This window comes from Xylocopa sonorina, chromosome 17 (assembly GCF_050948175.1).
Source record: "Xylocopa sonorina isolate GNS202 chromosome 17, iyXylSono1_principal, whole genome shotgun sequence".
In the NCBI taxonomy this organism is placed as follows: Eukaryota; Metazoa; Arthropoda; class Insecta; order Hymenoptera; family Apidae; genus Xylocopa; species Xylocopa sonorina.
In genome coordinates this window covers 953,734-974,052 of record NC_135209.1, presented here as the reverse complement: position 1 = coordinate 974,052, position 20,319 = coordinate 953,734, and the positions used below count along the sequence as shown (strand labels likewise).

The 20,319-nt window shown below is 34.2% G+C and overlaps 2 protein-coding genes across 2 annotated transcripts; both read left to right on the top strand.

Annotated features, from left to right (window-relative positions):
* Positions 1-712: 712 nt before the first annotated feature.
* LOC143431159 (uncharacterized) lies at positions 713-17,893 on the top strand. Its single transcript, XM_076907715.1, has 3 exons — positions 713-773; positions 831-974; positions 17,602-17,893. Exons 1-3 carry the CDS (start codon positions 713-715, stop codon positions 17,877-17,879), a joined length of 483 nt encoding a protein of 160 aa, XP_076763830.1. The 3' UTR covers positions 17,880-17,893.
* A 279-nt stretch (positions 17,894-18,172) lies between these two features.
* On the top strand, positions 18,173-20,012 carry LOC143431222 (organic cation transporter protein). The gene has a single exon (XM_076907795.1). It carries the CDS (start codon positions 18,257-18,259, stop codon positions 19,961-19,963), a length of 1,707 nt encoding a protein of 568 aa, XP_076763910.1. The 5' UTR covers positions 18,173-18,256; the 3' UTR covers positions 19,964-20,012.
* Positions 20,013-20,319: the final 307 nt, after the last annotated feature.

Genomic DNA, 20,319 nt, shown 5'->3' with positions numbered 1-20,319 from the left:
GTGATTGCCATGCGATAACACCAGAGATACATAATACAATAAAACATATCACCTGGAAGCTACATATTTACAGTAGTAAACTGTACTTCGTATCGTATGTAGCTTTTCACTTCGAATTTCGCTGAAACTGAATATGTACTCCTAAGTTATATGCGTCTTTACTTTTGCTCAAGCAGTTGAACAAACGATTACACATTCCGCTGTGACATTTTATCGTTTTCCAAAGAAAAAATATATTTTGGGCAATTTTGAGAAAAAATCAATTCTTGCCGCAGAAAGAATAACAATGTATTATCGAAAGTTTTAAATAAAAATTTCAACTATAGCGATAACCGAACGAACACTCTTTAATTTTATCTTCATTGCTGTAATTAACGTTAGATTTGATTAGAATATTTAAAAATGAACGCACACGATACTTGGACATGAAACTACGATACGTAAAAATAAGGATAAGAAAAGATGAAAAACAGGTGAAATGAAAGTTCGAAAGCTTTACCGTGATTAGAATCTTTAAGTATTACAGGACAGAATTGAATAATTTTTCAGAAATTTTTTTTCCTCGAAAACATAATCGTTTTACGCAGCGGTTATGGAGAGAATCTATCGGTTTCCCAAGCGTCGACGCACGATAACATGCAAATGAGCAAATAGAGATATCAGCGGACCGCGTGACGCCTACGTAAAACCAGCGAAGCGGTGCCAGTGGGCGATGATCGGTTGTAAATATGTCCAAAAAAAAAAAAAACACCTTAAGCTCCTAACGGCAGCGAGCATCGCGGATTTTTTTCTAAACACCGCCATGTCTCGCATTATCTGCTACCAATGAGAAGTACACGATTCGTTCGCCAGAGCGCTTCGAGAACTCAGATTTGCCGACAGACGGGTGTGTTCTACTTTCGGATGTCAATCATTACGCGCGTCGACGTCCACTATTTTCAACCACGAAACCATCCGATTCCCACCACGTCGTGGTAAGTACCTACTCGCATTTTCACTGCTCGTTTCCTTTCGAAGGACTCCTAAGGAGTGCCAATCGTGTGTGTCTCTGGCAACGCGTCGAAACGGCGCCAACAGAAATTGGTGAACGCTGCTCAGTCGTTGTTCATCGAACAATTGAAAGTAGCTGAATCTTTCTTGTATCTATTCGTAGACACACACGCAGCCACTGCAACGAACACGTTTACTACCACGTTCCATTCATTAAATCTATCACAAGTTTCGCAGTCTACTAAGTGAACAAGAAATTGCTAAACATTATGCCAACGATAGCTTTTCGTTTCAAGTGCTTAATTTTAATTCGCATCAAAAGAAGGGGGACAAATCTGGATTTATTCTTTGACATTCGTTTATTGAACACCGGTTCTACGAGGTTAGAGAGGTTAGAGAACAGATATTAACTGGAAGAAACAAGCACACGAGATATCCCGTTGTAGCTGTTCACGATGTAGGGGCAACCTCGAAATCCGTTTAAGAATATTGGATCAGCTCGCATGCAACGAAGGCAGTCCGGGCATGAGGTCCCGCTTAAAAATCCAATATTCCTCTAGATCGGTTCTCGCTAAAGCTGACGGGATCGTTAATGCCGGATTCATTACCTTTCCTCGTTCCCGACGAGAAGAAACTACCGTTGTATTTTGCTGATGGGGTGCTGTAGCCAACACTTGCTAGACAGATTTTATTTCTCTTTCTCTTCTTGAATTTTACGATCTGGTTTTCGTTCTTGTTTCATTTATTAAGTAACCAATTTGTAATGTAGATCGTTCCGCTTAGACGTGAGGTGAAACCATAATCGAGCATACCACTTTTTCGTTTTAATCGGTAACGCATCGGTTAGAAAGTGCAATAAAACTAGTACGCTACTAAAATCGTGTGGAACTTGGTTATTAATCATTGCTATATAATTATATCCTTTCCTTCCTTAAAAAATCGGGAAATGTATTCGCGGAGTTTCTGGCATTTGATAAAAATTGCATTTCATTGCCAAACAATTTCATACAGTTAAAACAGATGAAGCATTAACTTGTAGATTAAAGGTTGTTTAACTCTTGTAATCATGAGTCACGCTCCAGTTAACCGTTATTTCATTACACCACCAATCGAAACGATGCTGCACGAAGTGAACTGATTATGATCCAAGTAAAATAAAAACTCTAAATTATGTTTTCAATTTTTAAGATTAAACGTTATTAGATACGCATACACAGATAGCAGTGGCGTGTAGTCCATAGAAGCTGTGGAAGTACCACTTTCCATATATTTCCTAAAATATAAATAATAAATGCATATTGTGGATTTATTTTTATCAGTGCTAGACCTTCTTGTATCGTAATAACTATCTTTATTCGAAATTCTTTTTCCTGGCGTTTTCTAAGATCACGGTCTGAATGTCCCTATTTGACTTTGGTCGTACCTTCCGAGCAACCCCCTGCCTCTTCTCTTTCGTGGCGGTGAAACACAGAGCGAGGAGCAGAAGAACTGTCCTTCTCACAGAACTTGAGAACGCCGAGTCCGAAAAATAATTATTTGCTAATTTTCCAATTCGACTCGACGCCTCGATTCGAAAACGAGCTGCGAGGAAAACTTGAAGAAGTTTGAACCCTCGCATGCTACATTCATCAGAATATTTATGTTATATCTATTTTAGAATCAAAATAGATAAACTGTTTACTTTTGTTATTTCTAGTATTTGTGTATAATGTTTATAAAAACACAGCTTCTCTATGTCACTGCACGTCACTGACACATCGAGTATGTAATATCTAGGTCTTGCAAAGCAGTTAAAATCAAAGTTGGTTAACTGATTTTTTGTTAAAATTTAATCAACCATAAAGCCCGAGTTTTTTTTATTTTTAGGGTTTCTTTCGATTGGCGGCAATTATTGTACCAAATTACGTTCGTTCGTGAAATATAATCTACTAGACGCATTAGTTTTCCTTATAAATACTATTTCATTAAAAAACAAGATCCACAGTGTCATCTGATTTATGTTACTTCTCTATTCTTTTCGCGTAATGAAATGTTAATAATAAGGTTAGGTTATTTTTCCTTTTATTTGATATAATTCTTAAATAAAAAATAACTCCAATTTTTAAATTTTGTGTTGTATATTTTTATTTACTTTTCTTGGTTTTATAACTCCGCTATATTTAAGGGCGGTTTTATTGTATATTTCAAGTAATGCTCTATTTATTTTTATACTTTATTTAAAAACTTGACTAAAAATCAGTCAACCGATTTTTCATTGAATGAGAAACCAGATTTTGAAATTTTATCGGGTGTTTGCAAGCCCTGATATATATATAGCCAGTATGTATAGCCATAAAACAAAGCGCAAGTCAAACATATTTCATTACATTTTCAGTATTAGCTTAAATTCGAATCAATATTCGGTTATACGTTAATTAACATTTACATTTCGTATTGAATCTTTTAAAATGTTTATCGAAGTATTGCTTTATTTATCGATTATGCGAACATCAATGAGATCAAGAAAAATCAATGTCCTACTATAAATCTTATTGAAAATATAATATGGTTTTGACTAGCATAAATATGAAATACTAATTTTTTTTTACAAAGGATTCACATTACAAGGTTTTACCGTTAAAACAGAAATTTTCTCAAGACAGTAAAATATTTTGAGTTTACCAATCAATATGCCTAAAAACGATAGACAAATGATATAAAAAAGTTCATTTTGTATTTTTCTATTTTCTATTTCCAAAGAAGATTAGCTAGTTGGTAACTCAATTATTATCTAAATAAATTACAATGTGATTGTTGCATAGTTTTCTGAAAAATTCGTTACTTTTATACAATATTCTTAATCATTTCAGAATGACCTACCAAACACGTGTGTAAGTCATTCGTCTTCTTTGCGAGGCACGTTGCATATTCGGTATTAATTTTAAGATGTTTACCAACGATACATATCGTAGCGTCGTATACACTTTATCTAAATATTACGTAAGTATACAAATTTCCAAGTAGTTCTTACATAAGTACAAATTTCAAACTTTTCCGATCGTTCTGACTTGCGTTCACAGTTGTAGAAATAGATTCTCTGCCACATTACTTCTCAAAAAATGTCTCCTACGCGCGTTCAAATGTAACTTGACCATTAAAGTATTATGCGATTATTCCAAATCGGAAGTGCAGAATATTCCAGATCTCGATGCAACAACATTTAAAAAGCTGATTCCTGGGGTCATCTCGAGTAATATTCGTTCATTTCAGAAATTCGAAAAACAGTAGCCAATAAGTAGAGCGTTAGAGAGTTCTCGCGTTGCAGTGCTAGCGTTGAGTATGAACCACTGGCGAATCGACAGATTCAAACAAATCTAGTGCCGTTTATATTTATTTACATCACGAGTGGTCAAGCTTTTAATCACTACGGACGACCTGTTCTTTTTAATTATAGGCGTTTACTAACATCCAATGTGTTAGGTGATCATAAGAAAAACAGTAATTTAAAGCCATTAATAAGTTTAAATTTAGAATAAACATAGATAATGTTAGTAAATTGGTATTAAAAGTACAATATCAAGTTATTTTAATAGAAGAAAATAATGATTTCTTCTCGCAAACTAATTAATTTATGAATAAAATAATTGCAAGATATCTTAATTAAGGACAATTACAAGATTTTATAAATCGTTGGATATATCTTACAACTGAGATATTACTCTAAAGACGAATGATGAACAACTGTATTCTAGAATATTTCACATACATAACATTTGAAACTTTAATAATTAATTTTCAAATAAAGATAATTTCATTATTCTTTACAATGTTCTTTTATTCTCTTATTATTAGTACGAACAATGTTATTTTAAATACATGTAAACTATTATATTACTATTATTATATAACTATTTTTATATTTCTGCCTATTTCGGTTAATTATATCTTTAACCATAAATCCGATTTTACAGTAAGTTTCAATTGGAGAAAAATTTACGTTTACACTTAACTTGCGAACCCAAGCAGTAATTGTTATAGAAAGTAAGAATGTTTTTCATTCGTTATACAGTGGTGAAATAATAAATAAATTTTTGTCGATGGAAAACGTTTCGCTTGGAGAAGAAAGGAGAAGAATATTTTTGTAATAATATTTTTTAATCACATTAAAGTTATATGAAAGTGTAACATCTTGTAACGCTTTCTATGTGCAATAAATTATCATAAAACATTATAAAATAAAGTAATAATTTGCATTATAATGAAATTTAAATATTACAAAAGTACCTTCAGAAATTACAAAATTAAACGTTATCACTTTTTCACCTATGTTTTTTTTATAAGTTATTTAATAGGTTAAACGTTTGTATATAATTTTTTTACCAATTGTAAATGCATTTTACTGTACTAATCTGAGAGTAGCTTAAACCTTTTGAATGAACGAACGTGCAGTCTACAAAATTGAGCTACATTAACAATTACATCCAATTACATCCATTATTGCTGGTTCATGAATACCATCTCGAAAGAATTCCGTTACCAATATTTCGCAAAATGACATTTTAACAGATGCGAATTTATTCCATTACTTTCAGTCAGCGAATCAGGAACATGATACAATTTTAATGAAGATTCAGCATAAAATTCTTCTTAGTAAAATTCCAGCAAATTTATAAAATTATTTATCTCGCATCAATTATAAAAATAATTACGTACGGCTTAAATAAATGAATTGTAACTTTGTTCTCTAGCAGATTATCAATATTTACAAAGAATATCAGATATTTGCAAACTATGCAGGGAGCGTGCGATGGATTTTAACACGTATTCACGGGAACTGAGAGAGTCGCATCGAATGTATGCGAATAAAATGAGGAACGTAAAAGAACCGGGTCAGAAAACTGGTAATCGGAAAAAGGCCCTCGGCATGAAACTTCCAACTTACTGTGTTTCTGCGCGCGATCAAGCATTATTTATCGGTCAACGTCTTTTTCCTTGCATCTCTTGATTCGGTGTCACCGTTCAAGCCTCTTTCGCAATTATTTCCTGCCTAGCAACTACTTTTGAATCTCGATACAAGGCTGATTCCTACGCTTACGGTTCTCGCGAGATTATCCGCTGCTCGAACATGATAATCGTCAATGAAAACGTAACGATACAAAATTATCAAGATCGAAAACAACCAATATATCATCGGTATCGACGAATGCCGAGCATCTAAATTATTTCAGATATCGTAGGAGATATCGATGTACGAATCCTGTAGACTGACTATTGTTATACAGCTTTGCTTGTCTGATAGTTAAATTACACTCTGGCCAGTTACTTAATCTTTAAAATAAGGAAGAGTGTTATATTACAGAAAATAAATTATTTTGAAATGTATTATTCTATTCTGCTTCTAGTTTCTATGTAAAATTCTGCCTTATAAATAATACATTTCTTATTGTTGTTAATATTGTTCAATTTATTAGCTACTGAGTATGTTTCCCTCGATGTTCTACTTTGATTTTTGAAATAACGGCTTGGTTTACAGATGAATATGAATTAAAACTAATTCATTTTATTTTCTAAAAATATATTCCATTTTCCCGATTATGAATCGTTTTATCGTGGTAAGCAGTAGTTTAACGCGATAAAACATTGCGATGGCATTGCGATACATATGTTTTGTGGGAGATAACGCCTCTCAGAGAGGGCACAGGGCCCAATACGGGGCAATATCCGTACCTGTATAACGATACTCCGTTGTTTTTCAACGTTTGATGTTTTACACGCCCCAGGCTAACAGTCGAAGTCAGCGGCGGCTCGTGGTTAAAATTAGTAGGGGTGTTGCTCCAGAAAATTGTTAGCCTTTGTTTCAAAATTGCGTAACAGGAATCAAACATGTACAAAAAGAAAATTTATTCAGAAACTTGATAAACATTTTTTATTTACTTTAACTGTAAATGCGTTTAGTCTTTCCGAATTCTCGGTGCTTCTTGGAAAAGTTTTTATTCTCTTTAAAGCGTACAGTGCCATACAAAGATTTTTGTATCTTTATTATAAACTGGAGAATGACTACTGACATTATGCCGAAGGATTATATATTGTACAAGTGTAAAAAGAGAATTATAAAAAAGAACTTATTATATTAAATGTTATCGATAATATCAAATGAAAATAGGGGGTGCTACAGTTCCATAGTGCCTAGATTCGAGCCGCCCCTGGTCGAAGTCGAACGATTACAACCGTCTATAATTTTAAACTTTTAAATATCGTAAAATGCAATCAAGATTAAAATTGTTGTTTCGACACAAGTATACTTTCTATATTTACGAAATGTATGACTGGAGGGAGTAGGTTATACTAACTTTATACTTATTACTTGAATAACACTAATTGTACAACGAAGAAGATATGGAATAGTATGTTAAATGTAGGTGACAATTTAAAATAATTAAGATTGTCGTAACTGGTATTTATCAATTCGACAGAAAGAAGAAAAATTTTAAACATGAATTCGTAGTACATAACTGTAGAAATAGTACAATTATTAAGATAACAACGTGATATTTTAATAAATTAGATATCGAATTCATATGTCGAATTAACATGGTGTTCAGCTCGTCGCGTAAGCGATAAATAGGGAAAAACTTAACAATCACTTTCCCTTCCGAGAACCATTGCCTCACACCAGCAAGAAATATACAGTGATCATTCCTTTCTAACCGATTCGCTGGCTGAGCTCAGAAATTCCAACCATTCAATTTTTCATATTTACAAAAAGATAACAACTAAAAATTAATATTCTTATTTATTTTATTTATTTAGCACGCTTAACTTTTTCAAGTTATTTCATGAAATTTTCTGTATATATATATACATATATATATGTATATATATATATATATATATATATATATATATATATGTATTTACAAATAGTATGTTTCGACAATTTTTGAATCCGAATTCATCATCGTCGTCGTTAATTGAATAGGGTGTCATTTTTAAAAATATCCATACAATCATATTTATATTCGTTTCCATAAATTAACAAGCGGATTACAAATTTTATTAAGAATTGAATGATTTTAAACGTGATCTTGGAAATTTTTGTTTGAAAATTTAATGATTCAGTGAAAGTTTAGCGTCGATGCTAGAGATTAGATGAAAGTTCCATGAAATTGCAGTTGATGTAAACATCTGATACTGGATTTATGCGCGTAGTGACAGATTCTCCGAGAGGGCACTTTCTAACAATTTAAGATAAATTCCAAATAAATAAAATTCCAAATAAAAAGGTAGGCGCTATTGTTAACTAATTTTGAGTTTCTGGCATTAAGTACTTCATATGTTACGAAATACAGTTTTAAAAAAATGAATAATACATCCTCTAGTTCAATGTAACAAATATTTACCAATGAATTTGCAATCAATAGCCGTTTACATATACACTTACGTATACTTATCTGCTACATTTCGTAACTTATTATACGTGGATCGTTTTACCGTTTCGCTACTTATCACAGAAGAATCTTAGGTGAAAAAATAAAGCACTTGAAACTTAATCTCCATCTAATTACATTCGATACGTATTCAATCTCGAGTATACAAGAAAGATCATCGTTGCTATAACTCCTTTCAACTATTTTATCAGTTATTTGGTAGTGAAAATCTTAAACAAGCTTCGTGTCAAACTTTATGATTTTACCTGGCTAATGTGCGCTAATTTCAATTTAACGAAACGCATCATTATTTTGCTTCTAAAAAAATAAATAGTATACAATAAATGTTAATGGAAAAAGAAGAATAGTTTATTATTAGAATTATACATGAAATGATGTGTGCAATTTTATTTGACATGAAAAATGATGAGAATGTTTGCAAGAAAGACCTCGAACGGAAAACATTTAGCTACAGCAACGTTGCTTCCTGCGTTACCGATTCAGCGTAGGATAAGGTCAAAAACGGAGCACTGTAAATTCAGTTACACGATGGACAGCAGTGAATGTTTTAACAATAACATTTGCAAAGCATCAAGTTAACTCTAGCACGCGAACAATTGGATTTTCCTGTTCCCAAACATCTTGTAGGTTGGATTTGGGTTAAATACTTTTAAACCAGTCGCCACGAGGTGATCGACAATCTTTATAAGTGAAATGCTAGTTACTTCTCATAATTGCCTAATAAAAATTATTTAATTTCTATGCAAAACAATTACGCTATCTTCAAAATTTCAGCCAAATTGAGAATACAAACAGTAGGAACTGTTTGTTATCACGCATATCGCTACGAGCATTACAATAGAGCTTCCATATCACTCGAATCAAATATTTTGGTGGATTGAAATATAGGTACGGAATCTTCCCTCCACGGTACATTTATAGATAATTCAACATGAATTTCGTATCTTTGAAGTGTTTGAAGAGTAAAGAACGAGGCAATTAGACGTGGTAACGCGTAAAACTTTCACAACGGTTTGTTCCAATTTGTTCCATCTTGCATCGAACGAAACGGTTGTATCAGTCACAAGACGCTTCTCGATGCAACAAGCAACGCGTTACTCGTACCGTGAGACGGCGTACCATTGTTTTTTCGTCGATTAACCCGAAGAGTAAAATTGGGAACATTTGATAATTGTAAAAGGTGGGTAAGGGATGCGGGAGACGCACGCGACAACCAGCTCAGAAAATTAACGGCGCTGCACATCGTTTAATTGACTTTCTGCCTACCAACCAGTAAACAGCCAGCACAAACGACAGCCGCGTGATCCGAGCTACCACTTGGGAGATGTAAGTTTTTCAAACGTTTCTGTTGGATTAAATTTAAACTGTTAAGTTACGGAAAGTTAAGTATCGAAGCTGTGTACGAACAAAAATTCCATTCGCGAGAGGAAAGTGTTATTAAATAAATAGCTATAACTATTGTACGATATTCAAACGAATTGGAAATAAATAGCACAAGTGTCTACTGCATTTGAATACTGTGTAACTAAATGCCAACATCGTATTTACACATCGAGAATTGAAGATCCCGCGGTGCATCTTTGACGTATACACCTTTCTTTTTCTATCGCTAGTAATAAGGAAAATTAAACATTAATATTACATTATTTCCACGTTATGCGTCATTGAATATCTATTAATTTTTACCCATATTAGTTTTATTCATTTCTAACTGACTGAAAGATTAAAAAAAATTAAGTTTTTAAAAATTTGCTTTCGTTCCATTGCCTTGAAATTTAAGATACAATTCACAGAATGATTTTTTTTGTACGACACCGTATCGAATTCGAATAATCATTAGGGGATGATTAGTTTATAAGTAATGAAAAGAGTTATAAAACAATGTAAATGGTGCACTACAGTTTCCTTAATAAACATAATTTGTTTACCGTACAATAAACATAAAGTGATATTGTAATTTACGAGGAAATTATATGATATAATTTGGTTAAAAGTAATGTATAACTTTTTTAGCAGGAAATTATTTCTTTTGCTGCATAAAACATTATTCCAGAACAGTTGCGCAAGTTTAAATCAAATTTTTAACACACTTTATTAATGACTTTATTAATAAATGATTTTCACTCAAAGAAAATGAATGACCAATAATTTGTTAACTTTCAAATATTTCCACATTCTTAGCACGATTCGTTGCTTTTGTCACTCGAGATTCGCTCAGTATGAAGCGATATGAAAATTATAGTTAACAATTTATTTCCTATGTATTTAAACTCGCAAAGGTATAACCGATAATGTACTGGTACGTCAACAATTAAGTAAATAAAGTTGGTAAATATTTGTTAAATATTTTATTATATCTTAAAAAGCAATAACTTTTAATAATAACGGTGCAAAAATATTTCATGGCATCTATATTCGAATATATTACGAACTTAATAATGCATTGCATTTTGAAAAGAACAGGTTGTTTTTTGCAAAATGTTAGTAAATTATAATTCGAAGAGGAAACAGAAAATTTGTCTAGTCTAGATTTTAATTCGTGCCTTATATTTAATGTGGGCCACACCAAGCGTTGCTTATTGATCGATAATGTTCGATATATTATTAGAAATGGCAAAAAGTGAAACATGTTTATAGCAAACACGAGAACGGAATTATCCTATCCGATATTGCATTTGATACATTTGAATTCGAATAATACCATCGTCCATGTTCGCGAAAGCAATTTCAAAGTGAGGTATAATTCATATAGATATACTTATATGTATTTCGTTTCACAATCTATTCAATTTAATTATTTATTTATTCATACTAGTTCCGTGTGATTTTTTTTATAGAACTAATACATATATGTATAAGGTAGCAAAGTTTTTAAACTTCTAAAAGAGCTTTAAAGAAAGGACAGATTAAAAATTATGCTACGATATTCAGAAAGCAGTAATTATCAAATAAAATAATATTAATATTATCAGCAGTGTTTCTCTAGTAAATAATTTGTTAACTTTCTTACTTACTGTTTTATTACTATTTTCAATGGAACATAATTGAAAAGGAACTTTATTTTTAATAGTTGGGCACATTTTCAACTTTTCGATATACGTGTAAACAAGTACACGAGTAGATGAAACCAATAATTTACACGTACAAGACATCTTACTCATTTCGCTTCTACTTTCATCGTACTGGTTTGCTGGCATTCATTGGCATTTATTTTATCTGTATCCTCGTAACGGGGATACCGCGAACGCGAACAAACGTCGAGAGGAATAACCGCGGAAAAGTGATGAACGCGATCAGTCGAGGTTCTGTTGATCACACGAGTGCGTCTCTCTGAGAACGCGAGCAAACGAACGGGTTACAAAGTTTACGGAATTTTCGTCTCACGTCTTGCGGTATGCACTTTAAATATAGACGCTTGAAACGAACGGTTCGTTGGAAATCGACTTACTCGAGACAAACAGAAATGACAGAATTTTCTCTTTCTTAAATGCATTCGCTCGTGGAAGTGTTCGAACGCCTTACGCGTCTTATTAATTAAAATCGTACGTGTGATACAAACATAACGATTGCATTAACAGTTCGTATAATGATATAGGTAATAAATTCAAGTGACTAAAATAATACACTTGCGATAAGGATAGAAGTGTCAATATGACCTTCGATTAATACACATTAATAATATTAATCGTATTGGAGAAAGAAAAAAAGCTAAGCTAAAAAATAATAAATGTCTGACTTTTAGGATTAAATTTGAATGAGTACTATTTCTTTAATGATCAATATTTTTAATCGAAATAACAACCATTCGATACTACAAACTTTACCCAACAACAAGTTTCCATTTTAAAATAACAATTGGACGTTCTAGTATTGATAAATTCTTTAATAGTGTCTTTAAAGTTTACTTGATTTCTGAAGGTTTTTTCTTTCAGAAAGTGTCTTGTATGTTTAAAAAAGTGATAAATCCGTCGGTGAAAGATCCAACGAATACGGAGGACGAGATCGAGTTTCATAATTCAACGTGTTCAACTTTTGCATCGTTATTTGTGACACGTGTGATCGTGCAGTGGATATTGTCGTGGAGCAAAATTAGCCCCTTTCGATTGACCAGAGCCGGTTATTTGTACTCTAATTTCTGATGTATTCTTTCAATATCGATACAGTATTTCTCGATTATTATGGTTTCTCATAGTTTCAAAAGATTTTAGCGATTCACACCGACCATTGACCACCAAACAGTAAATATCGTCTTTTTTTGATGTATTGTTGTTCATCCGTGTCTAATCATTGGACAGTACGTCTTCTATCGTCGTATAAAATCTATTCTTCATCGCATGTGATAATGCGATCCAAAAACGGTTCGCTATGATTTCGAATCAGTAACGAATTGCGTATTTCCTGACGGTGAAACTTTTGTCGATCATTTAATTCGCATGGAACTCAACGAAATTATAGGATTGTTATAAAACTGCTCGTTAATAACGCTCTGCTCTGGTTATCCACGAGGTTCATTTTCGAAGCTTTTATCTCTGGTTTCGAATTTTTCATCATTACCAAATGCATCATTAATGTTCCATGCAACAGCTGCTGCGTTTTTACCACTTTTCTCTTTGATTTTAACTCAATGTGATGGAAAAAGATCATTAAAAATTAGCGTAAAGAAATTATTAATAATCTACGGCCGTAAAAAAGAATAGGAATAGTTATTTGAAGAATATTGTATTCCAAGAATAGTGTCGATACAAACTTTTTATTTGTTTGCATTGATTGTGACTTGTGAACAGAAAAATTACTATCTCAATGTTTTGTTAATATTCCAGTTACCTTTATCTGCCTATATACAATTATAGAGATACCGTGAAATGGCGGTGAGTTAAAATTAACTCGAAATGAAATTTGATAATAACATTTTCAAATATATTTTATTTAAATTAAACGAACGATGACAATACGCGAAACAACCGCTGCATTTTGTAATGTTTGTTAGATTTTGTAATGTTGTCGATTTAGAATTATGCAATTCACTGAAAGCTTTATGTTTCTTCTTCTTAGTCATACAGTGTACACTTTTAGTAGCGGTATAATTACTTTATTTCTAATTACTAATTAATTATTCTATAAATATAAGTGTAAACTTTCATATAAATACTTTAAAATAATAATGAATATAAATTAATTTCATAATTCCATGAGTGAAAAATTCAAAAAGTCACACTATCTCCAAATCGTCAAAACTTTAATAGTTCTAACGTATATATTTATTATTCTATAAATTCTTGCTCTACGAAACAGACAAGAAATAACAACTATTTTATAAATTTCGAACAATACGTTCTTTGCAAAAAGGAAAAAATAGGAGGAAAAGTGGAAGGATAAAGAATTAATAATATCTTAGTCGTATTTATATATGATAAATTCAATTCTCAATTTTTTTAAATTTTCTGTTGTAATAATTTTAATGTTACTCTAACTGAAAATATATGTTTTATATTTGTTAAATATATTTTTCAAGTAAAAAGCGTGTGTAAAAAAGATATAGATTATCTTAGTTACTTAGAAGAAAAAATTCTGTTTGTTCAACGAATTAAAAATCAATTTTTGCACTATCACGACAAATCCAAATTTTATTACCAATTATATAAATGCTTAAATTTTCATATATATGTTTCCGTCTTAAGCAAAGCTTCTGATTTAAGATTCTGATAGAAACCTGATTTATTATATAATATCTCTTCCATTAACCTACGAATCGCTTTAATTCAATTTTGCTTACTATAATAGTATTACTTTTACTATAATAGTATTACTTAATTTCTCTCGAATGTTTATTTCACATGTTACATAGTTAGATTACGCTAATGCCGTTTAAAATTATTTCTAAAGCATAGTAACTATAATCAATATATAAAGTGGCAATTAATATGGATGATATCGTTATCGTCGGATGAACTATGCACGGCATTATGCACGCGTAGACAGAACTTGGATCCATGGAAGCTTATCTGGAGGGAAAGGGTACTCGATAATGAAAAATCTTTTGAATTCAAACGAGTAACCAACCAAGTTGCCTCTTGTAGCAACGGAAATCAGTGATATCCGCTGAAGATAAGGCGTCGCGAGTGTAGCCAAGCTGCCAAGATTAGAACGCGACTTCGCGTTTAGTGTTGTACCGCGTATACTATGGGATGGTTTTCCATCATATACTTCAGAGTGTATACCAGTCTACAATTCGATCTCAAAAGTAAAGATAAGAACTAATAATAATAGGAACATCGTGTCGGTTCGTACGAAACATTATATATATATATATCTTTGAGTAACCTGAACGCTACACTTGGAAATATCGTATTATAAGGTAATGCGTGTGTATAGCTTAAATCGCGGTAGCACAAATTATTGGTGAATGTAAAAAGTAAGTGGGCGAAGTTACTGAAGAGAAATTTTGATATTGCATTATTAAAATTAGAAAAATATTATCGTAAATTTACAAGTTCATTTTTCGTCACATAAAACAATGATTTTCCTTTATCAATTTTGTCATTCTTCTCTTCCTTGCAATTTAATTTGATGGCGACTTATAATGGTAATGAGAATACGATATTAGATTGTTTTTAAACACGAAGAAACAAGAAATAAGTACAGGTAGCCCTCATACAACACGGCATCTCATAACACGGTTTCGCTATAACACGATACGAAAACTACAAAATCCTTTGTACAGCACTGTACTTGTACAGCCGCGGCGAGGCTTGCTGTCCTAAAGATTGTGCAGTTAATAATTTAACATAAAAGAAATTATAAGAAGGCCTAAGCTTAGCTGAAAATCTCGAGTCATTTTTCTTGAATTTCTTGAATTCTTGAAACAACAGACCTTTCCACTGAAAGAAGTCAAAAATTCAAAAGGGAGCTGCGAAACTGTCTAGCTCGATACCGAGGAATTTACAATGACCTGGTAAGAATCAGCAAGCAAAGTACAATTATAGATTTTTTTAAGAGTGGAGAAGATACAAAAACTTTAAATAAAGAAAAAAGTTCTGAAAGTATGGGCGATATCATTCCACCGAAAAAACGTTCTTTATACTGAGCAGTGACGACGAAGAAATTCATTCAATTAGAGTTGCGTTAGATTAAAATAATATTTTTTGTTTTTTTTTTTGCTTTGTGTTATACATACATTTATATTTTTAATAAAAATTAAGTTGTTTATGTAGAATCAAAAAAACTATTAGTTTTTACTAAGTTTTTGGAACGTAACCCCCCTTTTTGTATCAGTTCTGGGTCTCGTACAACACGGTTTCACACAACACGGCATTTTCTATGAACCTAACTACTGTGTTACAGGAGGGTTACCTGTATATCTTAATATGAAAACTTGCGAGACCAGAAATTATTTATGAATTTTTATGTGCGAACTATAAATTATTCCATATTGTGTCATCTGTGGGTTGTCTTTGATTCGCTCCTGAAAAATGTAAACTATTATACAATATAGTAAATCGATGGACTTGTAGACTAGGTATTTCTTTGTTGATTCCGATGATTTATACAATTAATAATATATTGGATTTCTCGTAATTTTCGAGATATTTCTCAACAAAGAGATTCTATCTAAATAAAGATGTATCGTTGTCTGTAACGCGGATCGGATTGAGCTGAAGACTCAATGCACAACAGTATATACGATATATGTATGCTTAGAACGAATACTCTTACGTCTTACGGCGTTAGGGACTCGGAAGATGTCCCAACCCTAAACTAACACGCTAATTGATTCAACTGGTGATGTCATATCGGATTATTAAATAAATTCTGACCTTAAGGTCTTACAGCGGTCGTTTGTGCTATATTTATCAGTCATTCGTTGCAATCTCCTACCACAGTATACACCTGCGTGCGAGGCTTTCGCTGTCCCAAACCTAGCGCTAAACGAAAGATACGTTCTGAGGTGCTTTTTAAATTTTAAATGTAAAATTTACATTTGTAATAACTTGAGTTCTTCCGTTTTTAGATATTGCAATATATTTAGCGAGATTGTAATTTATCGTGCCTGGAGACTGTACAAGTTATACGTTACCAACAGCAATACATAAGAAATTCAATTCATATTCTTTATATTTCTTTTGAAAAAGGCCACCTTTGTAAATGATTTGGAACAATTTCGGCAAAATGAAAACAACAGGATTGTTTACTTGTTGTCTATACCTGATTACTTTAACCGCTACCCACGGCCACACCTCTATATTTACACTTTATTCGACGAATCAATCGTCTATTCGCGACATGTGATACATGCACAAAAGTGTAAATATGCTTTGCATTAGGTTGATTAATACTTTTCATATTTGCTAGGATAGTATTTCTCTATAGCAATATAATGTAACTTCGACCTATTAAATTAACTGTATAGATCAAACATTCAAAAATTATATTATAAGAATATTAAAAAGGGGAATATTATTAATCATTTCAATTTCCGTCGATTTTACAAAAACTAATTTTTCTTAAAATTTCCAAAAACTACTTTAACTTTGGCTAAGATCACAGTCTAAATATTTTTACACGATAGTAGATCGTCATATTAAATTACCGCGATACATGACTTTGTGTGTGTGTGTGTGTGTGTGTGGTAGATCCAGTAAAAAAGAAATATATTACTTGAATAGTGTCTCCGTACTTTTACTTTCACATTTCAATTTGTTGAAGGTTACTTTAGCAAGCTTAATAATCTTAACTGGACTTCAAATACTTTTAAATGAATCATGTAACAAAAATCTACCGCTAACAAGCGTCAATTTTGAATCGAATTTTTTTTTTTTGTTTTACAAACGAAAACTAAATTAATATAATAAATTAACGTATTTGCCATTATAATCAATTTTTGCAGCCAAATTTCTGTTTGGTGCATACGATCATAGCAATGTCTCAAACCGAAAAAATATTTGAACTCTAGCAAAGAAATAATTTGAAACACACACGTTTCACTGCTATTAACTTTCTCGCATGAAAATTGTTAGCTATTTATTCCTATAATCGTATATTATATTTCGATTATTCCGCAGAAACGGAAATCCCTTTGCACGCGTGTAATTCTTCGGCACAATTATCAAACGAAACCATACTAAATTTTCAAATATACATTTCAATGATAATAATTGTATTTATATTGTGTTTATTTTCAGAATAGCAGAAATATATACAGAATCCGAATATCTTCACGTAGAATGGATAGAATCAGTGCCAAATGAAACGTCCGAGGGAGAAAATGCAACAGTTAACGGTGCAACCGTGACCGTAGATTTTCTGAAAACAAGAAAGAAGTCGAACACATTCTTGGGATACGAAGAATCCGTCCCAGTCAGTCACGTTGGCAGTTGCAGACAGTTATCCAGTTCTCCGTGGGCATTAGACACGAGCAGTTCATACGTCGTTCATGCGGTTATATTAGTTGCAACTTTCTCATAAAAATTCGTTTCGTTGAGTCATCATTCTTGCAAATATCACTTGGCGATAATTCGTGGAAATAGTGAGACATTGTTCGACAACAACAACAGGAGGTACAAAAAAATTGTCTCCATCAGTAGTTCAAGGAAGTACATAATTACCACTGTGGTGCTTTTTAAACGGCTAACGTGACGTTAAACGTGACGTTAAAAGAAAAATGATATTCAAACCTGGAAAGTAGACAGACATTCAACAACGTTAACAAATGTCTAACGTTAAAGAAGCGCGATAAAAGTAAAGGAAAGCGAGTCGGATCTGCGAGTCGGATCGAACGATTCATCGGCGAGCGAGAAAGTAAGTAACCTACTAAGCGAGTTCCCTAAGACTGAACGGAAAACATGGCGAGCGTTGACAGAAATCTCGAGCAGCTGATGGCCCATCTCGGCGAATTTGGCAAATATCAATGCTGGCAGTTCTCTCTGCACATCCTTGGCGCTTTAACAGCGGGCCTGCACATGCTGACATTGCTGACAGTCGCCGCTGTCCCGCCACACGTGTGCGACGTTCCCAAATCCACGTCCATGATCGATTCGTTGAATTACACCGCGTCCACTGCAACCTGGAATTCGTCGAGCACCCTGGAAAAACATCCTCGAGCCATCGACGCCTGTCATTATTTAGACCTCGACAACACGACGAAGAATTGCGAGTCGTGGATCTACGACACGCAATATTTCCAATCGTCGCGCGGAATGGAATGGAATTTCGTTTGCTCGCAACGATGGATGGGCGCAGTGGCACAGTCCTCCTACATGCTAGGCGTGTTCATCGGAGCGGTAACGTTGGGCAGTCTGGCGGACAAGTACGGTAGAAAGATAATATTCTACGTGTCTGCGGTCGCCCAGCTTGTCCTTGGAGTAACCGTTGCTCTGGTGAACAACTACTACATTTTCCTCGTTCTAAGATTCTTATACGGCATCTTCGGCTCCGCGGGCGCCTACATAACAGGATTCGTCTTGACGATGGAATTGGTCGGAGCGTCGAAAAGGACAGTCTGCGGGGTGATGTTTCAGCTGGCGTTCGCCGTTGGGTTCATGCTGGTAGCTGTTTGGGGTGCCGTGGTCAAGGATCGCGTATGGCTGCAGATCGTGTACGGTCTTCACAGCGCTGTTTTGGTCGGTCACTGGTGGTTGATGGACGAATCCCCGAGATGGCTCTGGGCTCAAGGTCGCGTCAGCGAAGCTCTCGCGATCGTACAAAAGGGGCTGAGAATGAACGGGAACGACGTCGAGATAGACACTGCGAAAGTGATCAGCGAAGGTAAGATACGACACGTCGATAAAGAGGAACGCTCTTACGGAGCCTCGGACCTTTTCAAGACACCGAATCTCAGAAAGAAGACGTTGAACGTATGCTTCAACTGGTTCGCGAACTCTCTCGTCTATTATGGGTTGTCGTTGAACGCGGGCAACCTGGTGGGGAATCCGTTCCTCATGATGTTTCTGAGCGGCCTGGTCGAGCTGCCGTCGTACGTCCTGATGTGCTTCCTGATGGACCGCGCTGGAAGAAGGTGTACGGTCTGCTCGTTTATGCTGATCGGCGGCCTGTGTTGCGTAATCGCATCTACAATACCGAAAGACACGAACGCGGCCGCTGTAGCGGTCGTGACGATCGTACTGTTCGGCAAGGCTTGCATCGCTGGCTCGTTCGCCGTTATCTACAACTATACCGCCGAATTGTTCCCCACGGTGGTACGAAACACTGCCCTGGGGATTGGCTCGATGTGCGCGCGTCTCAGCGGGGCTCTGACCCCTATGATAATACTGTTGGACTCGTTGAATCCCAAAGTGCCCGCGGTGCTTTTCGGTTTCGTCGCACTGCTATCCGGTTCCTTGTCGTTCTACCTACCGGAAACGTTGAACCAACCGATGCCAGAGACCATCGAGGACGGTGAGAATTTTGGAAAGCGCGAGACGTGCTTCGATACGTGTTTGGGATCCGATAAGAAGAACGCCAGCTACGAGGTCACGTTGAATCGACTGGACGATAAAGAAGAGAAAGAGAAATTGAACGAAGGGGAGAACGGGAAGGAAAATACTCGTTAAATTACAGATTAAGGTTTAATCGTGGTTCGCTAATGGGTAAAGTGGTCGCTAGATCCGGCGAGTCGGAAGATATCGGATAGTCAGCTGTACTTGTGCAGAATTGTTTTGTAAACTTATACGACAGCGTTAGATCTAGCGTCGTAGATGTCTCTGTCAGCTGCGTAACGGAAGTGATTACGACACGGTGACCACGATGTTTACCGTGCGTTTTACGCTTAAATACAATCGTGTTTCCTGGAAATAATTTGAGAAGACTTGGAACTTGTTTCAACTGTTTTGCAGTTACGCTGGGTTACGAAGTAACATACTACAACATCTTAAAGAATATTTCTTCGAAGATCGTTACTTCTACTTCG